Source organism: Oryza glaberrima, chromosome 1 (genome assembly GCF_000147395.1).
Source record: "Oryza glaberrima chromosome 1, OglaRS2, whole genome shotgun sequence".
In the NCBI taxonomy this organism is placed as follows: Eukaryota; Viridiplantae; Streptophyta; class Magnoliopsida; order Poales; family Poaceae; genus Oryza; species Oryza glaberrima.
In genome coordinates, this window is record NC_068326.1 from 18638332 (window position 1) to 18644397 (window position 6066).

Below are 6066 nucleotides of genomic sequence, written 5' to 3' on the forward strand. Positions count from 1 at the left end.
ATCCAATGTACGTGCTATAGATAGCCAAATGGGCCGCCCGGCACGGCTCAATCCAGGCACGACTAAGACCTGGCCCGAGATTAGTCAAGATCCCACACCTCCATCAATCAATAGAAGTCACATGAGTTAATATTTTCCATCCAGATATGCACCGAGTCTCTTCCAAAACAAAATATGAATTCAGTCAATAGGATCATCTTAGTTTGCACCGACGACATGCACAAACAACTATCAATAGGATCGTCTTAGTTTACGACACAAACGGCACGTGTGGCACCTGGCGATGGCCGGTAGGCAGGGTTTTCAATTTCAAAATAGGGTTTCCTGCCGGGGGTTCCACAATTTCAGTATTTTTGACCAAAATTATTTATTTGAAAATTTGATTAATTTTTGAATGAATTTGACCAAATTCACAAAAAAATACAGAAAACCAAAAATTTCGTGCGAGATAGGTGCCTATCGGTGGAGGTGAAATTTCGTTCTGAAATTTCAATCCCTGGTAGTGGCAAGAGCGGTTTGGTCATGTGACGTTTTGGGAGTTGGTACGATAGAGGCTAGCCGGCGGTAGCGCTAGTGTGTGGAGTATGCGGGCTAGCGGAGGTCATTTTGGTGGCTGGCAATGTGTTACAACAGCAAGGGGAGGAGGGATGCGATAGTTGAAAGCCTAGCCTATGATTGGGAATGGCAATGTCTTTGGGCGTCGTTATTCCTCTTGGGGTTGGGGGCATTGTCAAAGACACCTCCGCCTCCTTCCTTAGCGAAATCTCTCCTGAGTGAAAACCAAGGTTAGGTGTTTGGACCGATGATGCCGGCTCACAGCGTCATGACCTTCCTGGGAGCATCATTCTAAGGAGATCTCATTCCTGCCTTGTCTCACCTCTAAACATTTGGTCTTCGAAAGCACTCTTGGAAGTCGTCATGATGTCATTATGTTCGTTCGAGGGACGAGTGGATCTTCTTCTCTCTTGACCTCTCCCTCGACAACCCCTTCTTCGCGAGGATGACTAAGAGTCTATTAGTGGCATTCTGTTGGTGTTGTTATAGGCCATGTGTCTCCTATCGAGATGGACGATAGCAGGTTTGGTGCTTGCTCTTTCCTCGTGGGTGTGTGTTAGGACTTAGGAGCTGCCGGTTTGTGGTGGTATCTTTTTATTCTTTTTCCTGATCACAGCTTTCCAGGTTTGTGTTTCTTTTTTTTTTTTTGCTATATCAAATATAAAATCTCACACTGTCTCGTGCGGTTCGTTAAAAAAAAAAGAAAACATAGAAATTCATTTATAACTATGTACAGGTATGACAAAAAAAATACATTTTGAAGAATGTATCTCTGCTACCAACATTGACAACTTTCACATGTACATCACACAAAACTGTAGACCGTCTTGATATATATTCCTATGATATTTTTTTTTTTTAAAAAAAAGAAGCTTAGCTTATCTTCCACTTAGATAGGACCGAGATGAACCTGATACTGAATGAGCCGAACGTGCGGACAGCAACCGAGACTGTTCGCCTTGTTTGATATCCTCAAAGGCCTCGACATCCAAAAATGGAGGATCACTCAAGATAATCTCCACATCATGCCTGTGGCTTCTCAGCAACTCCACAACCTTCGTCATTGTAGGCCTGTCGCCAGCGTTTGCTTGGGTGCATGACAGCCCAATCTGCACGACATGCATGACCTCATCCCTGATGGTATCCTCGTAGATGCTGCGGTCAGCGATCATTTCTACTGCTTTGTTCTTGTAGTGGTTCCATACCTTGAATGTAAAGAAGATATTCACATTAAACATATTGCAAGATGGAATTGCTTAGGACCGACTGAAATTAAAAAGATAAAAATGAACTTAACAGTGTCACCTTTTTTTTTGGATAAAGTCAAGTAAATACGGTGGTTTGAACTTTGAACAAGCATCACTATGCTTTGTAACTTGCCTTTATTCAATGCTTTTGCTCATCCATCATCATGTTGTTATACAAGTCAAATAAGCAACTTTTGAAGAAAAAAATTGATGTAACTGTTTACTTATATCTGTAGAATAACCATAACCATATAAAAGGAGGAATGATGCTCAATGGAACTTATCCATTTGCTATTTTCATCTATTATTTTCCCCAAGCTAAAGTAATAGGGCAGAACTCCATATCAGGTCAGCATTAGTGATTGCTGTACTTCTAGAGTTCTAATGTTAACTGAAGTATTATATCACTACATTGCACCTAGAATTCTTAACCGTCTTGTTCTTCTAGTGCAGTTGACCCCTCTGTTTTTAAGAAATGATTATGGTTATGGATTTAGCTGCCTTTTCCATTTCACAAAATTTTATTCAGGAGTTGAAAAACTGCGTTTAATGATAGGTATATTTCTATATTGATTCATTCCGTTATTAGCACTTCGACCTTGATAGCCATATTAAACCCAAAAGGTAACGCTGAATATCGATACAATCATGCTTCTCAAAGCAGAATAGGAAGTCAAAACAAGTTTAAGAATGAGATCAGTAAGGTAAGAAAGAGAGCAGTACCTTTGTTAACAAGAAGTGACCTCCATGTGAACCAATTGAGCCGCTACATCTTTGTCCTGTTACAAGCTCAAGAACCAGAATACCATAGCTGTAGACATCAGCCTTCTCTGTAAGATGGCCATGTGCCAAATATTCAGGAGCCATGTATCCTCTGAAACAAGCCAACAACGTTCTTGAGTGAGCTTAATAATTATTGAGGAAGAACACTGCAAGAATATGAAAAGTTAGTCTTACAGTGTTCCAGCAACACCCGTGGTGAGATGAGTTCTATCCTCTCCAAAAGCTCTTGCAAGGCCAAAATCTGTTATCTTGGGCTTAAACTTATCATCCAATAAAATATTACTGGCTTTGATATCTCTGTGGATAATCCTTGTTTCTGACTCCTCATGGAGGTAAGAAAGTCCCTCCGCTATGCCTTGAATGATATCAACCCTCAAATTCCAGGTTAAATTTCTGCTACGACTTGCATCTGAGAGGACACATAAATAGTTATTATAATTTACAAAATATCAATTTGAACTTTAAGTGAAAGAAGTTTTTTTACCAAGTAACTTATGTATCAGAATTTGCACAAGATAGTCAAAATAAATGGATAGGTTGGTATAGTTAAACAGATGACTGAATAATGAAGACCCAGACATCTCAATAGACCAATCATAAAGGACAAAAGCAAGTATTTTTTACATTCACAAATATAAAAAGGGAAGCACCGAATATACGAAACAGCATCGAGCAGGAGACTTACCAAACAAGAAGAGATCGAGGCTCTTGTTGAAGTAGTATTCATAAACAAGCAGGCTCTCTGGACCATTCACGCTGCAACCAAGCAGCTTAACTAGATTCTTATGACGAACTTGACTTATGAGTTCAACTTCGTTGAAAAATTGATCAACCCACTCCCTTGTATTTAGGAATAGCCTCTTCACAGCAACTTGTTTTCCATCCAAAAGAATAGCCTATAGAGCAGGTTATATTCTTGGTATCAGTATATGGAACACCAAAACTCAGTTTAATTTCTCTCCAATTCTGAGGGGGAAAATTAAGCGAATTTTTAGTAGTACTTGACTGTACCTTGAACACAGCTCCATAGCTCCCTTGACCAAGTTTGTTTGCTGGATCAAAATAGTTTGTTGCTTTCCTTAACTCTTCGTATTTGAAATTTAAACTGGATTGTGCAATTCTCACAGGGACTCCATCTCCGTAAATATCTGTAGTTCATTATAAATATGGCAGGTCTGAAGAAGAGTGTCAAGTGGAAATTAAGCATGTTTCAAGCTGACATACTGACCTATGAATGATTTGGACCTTTTCTTGTTCCTAAAAATTTTCTTCTTCCATGCCAGAAAAACAACAATGAAAACAATAACAAAGGCACCAAGGGAAGAACCCAATAGTATCCAAACAACGTCATTATGCCCTGCACATTTGATGAGAGAGAATTATTAGTACAAAAAGAAAAAAGAATGACTCAAGCAGTACAGAGTAACTGGACAACAATGATTTGGCGTGTGTTGGTCAAATTAAGGTACCGAATGAACTTTTGGAAAAATAAGTCCTGACAAGTGACAACACAAACAGGAATAATTCATGGGTGTCCCCAGTAACAGATTGTAAAAGAACAACACAAAATGGTGTTAATGAGAGTACTTTTTCCTTTCCTAACGACCCCAGGAAACTTACATGTAAAAAGAAGAAGAATCACACAGAGGACAGGAATATTAGTAATACCTATGTGCTTTTAATATAGCTTTGTGAGCTTTTGTTCAGCTCTGTAAGTCTGCATACGAATAGTTTGACAGTTCCATGCAGAAAATGTAGAAAATGCTTAGGTCAAAACTGATCCAAAACCGGTTAGTTTGTTGCCGGTTTTGATAACTGATATAACTGGTTTTGAAAACTGACAACCCTTCGTTAATAAATTCTACAGGGCAAAGAAAATTGTATTCATATTTGGGCACTCCCATAGTAGAGTATTCAGTCAAAAAAGTAAAGCTTGCGGATACTTTGCTCCTGCACTTTAGTCAAGCATTTCCTTTTACTATTGTTTTAGGTGGTGTTTTTTTCTCCTTTTGATGAAGATGAAGATGAAGATTAAGTTTTTTACACAAAATGAGGTGGTATTTATGTATGATTGATTGAGTTTTAATTATTATAAACTTGAAAAATAGATTAATATGATATTTTAGAGCATACAAAGTTTTCACACGAAACACACCGTTTAGCAGTTTGAAAAGCGTGCCACAAAAATCTTAATTTTCATCCAACTCTTGTTGGAGAAAAACGGGACCTTAGCATGAATGCATATGATAAACCGCTGGAAAATGTCAAGATTGGGTGGCATCGAATTACAATTGAATTTAAGAACGCTGCAAAGTGGCAACAGAAAAGTCAATTATGCCGTCTGAATCTCAGCTTTTTCGAAGACTTTAAGCTACTAGTAGAACGCTTGAAACAGTAGTGACCTTCCGAAATTGAGAGAGAGAAATCGAATCGAATTTGCATTTACTTGATGATCCTGATCCGGCAGTGGAGTTGAGATTCCAGAAGAGGCGCGTGGAGTAGCGGAGGTAGCAGCCGGTGTAGAGCGCGCGGCCCTCCGCGGCGGCGGGCGCGCACCGCGCCGCGGCGGCCGCGGCGGCGCGGAGGCACTGGCCGCAGGCGGTGGCGTTGAGGCTCCCCCAGCACTGCGCGAGCGCGAACGCCGTGGCGCCGCCGGCGGACGCCGACCCCACCGCGTACCCGTCGCCACCCCCGGGCCCCGCGGCGGCGGCGGCGCCCGTGACGTTGGCGAGCGCGGCGCGCACCGCGTCGGCGAACCCGCGCGGGTTGGCGCCGGTGTAGTTGCCTCCTCCCCCCGTCCCGCCCGCGCCGCCGACGCCGCAGGTGACGTTGTCGTCGGGGCCGAGGGCTTCGGAGAAGAAGGAGTAGTTGGCGTAGCGGCCGAAGCAGCCGTCGAGGTAGAGGCGGCCGCCGGCGCGCGGGTAGCACTTGGGGAGGAGGGACCTGACCTCGGCGAAGCAGAGCTTGCAGTCGACGGGGGAGAGGTCGCGGTAGCACTGGCCGAGGCCGAAGACGGCGTTGGGGTTGAGCCCCGCCGTGGTACCGACGGCGGAGGTGCCGAAGCCGTTGGCGCTGACGTTGCTGTTGAGGTCGTCCATGGCGGGCACGAAGTTGTCCGCCAGCGCGGGCCCCGACACCGCCCCGCCAGGCGCGCACTCCTGCCTCGCCACCGCCGTCCTCGGGTCCCCCGCCGCCCCGCCGCACAGGCACAGCAGCGCGAGGAGGAAGAGGAGAAGCAGCGCGGCCATGGTTCGCAGCGGGGCACGCGTGGAAGGTGTTCGTCCGGGGATGCGTTGCACGTTGGATGATATAGTTGGGGTTTGGTCACCTCACTGGAGACGTCTCTGCGGACTAGTAGTTCGGAGAGAGTGCAAGATGGAGACGGCGGTGGCGTGCACGCGTGGGCGTGGCGCGGCGGCGGCGGCGGCGCGGGGCCAATAAATGAGCGGGCGGCGACGATAGTAACGGGTGAGGGATAGGG

General features: G+C 44.4%; 1 protein-coding gene across 1 annotated transcript; it reads right to left on the minus strand.

The window, feature by feature from the left end:
• Positions 1-1241: 1241 nt before the first annotated feature.
• Positions 1242-6047, minus strand: LOC127764403 (cysteine-rich receptor-like protein kinase 2). Its single transcript, XM_052289290.1, has 7 exons — positions 5032-6047; positions 3814-3942; positions 3597-3733; positions 3271-3481; positions 2760-2994; positions 2526-2676; positions 1242-1760 (listed from the first exon to the last, which is right to left on the minus strand). The coding sequence occupies exons 1-7, from the start codon at positions 5831-5833 to the stop codon at positions 1434-1436; spliced, it is 1992 nt and encodes a 663-aa protein (XP_052145250.1). The 5' UTR covers positions 5834-6047; the 3' UTR covers positions 1242-1433.
• Positions 6048-6066: the final 19 nt, after the last annotated feature.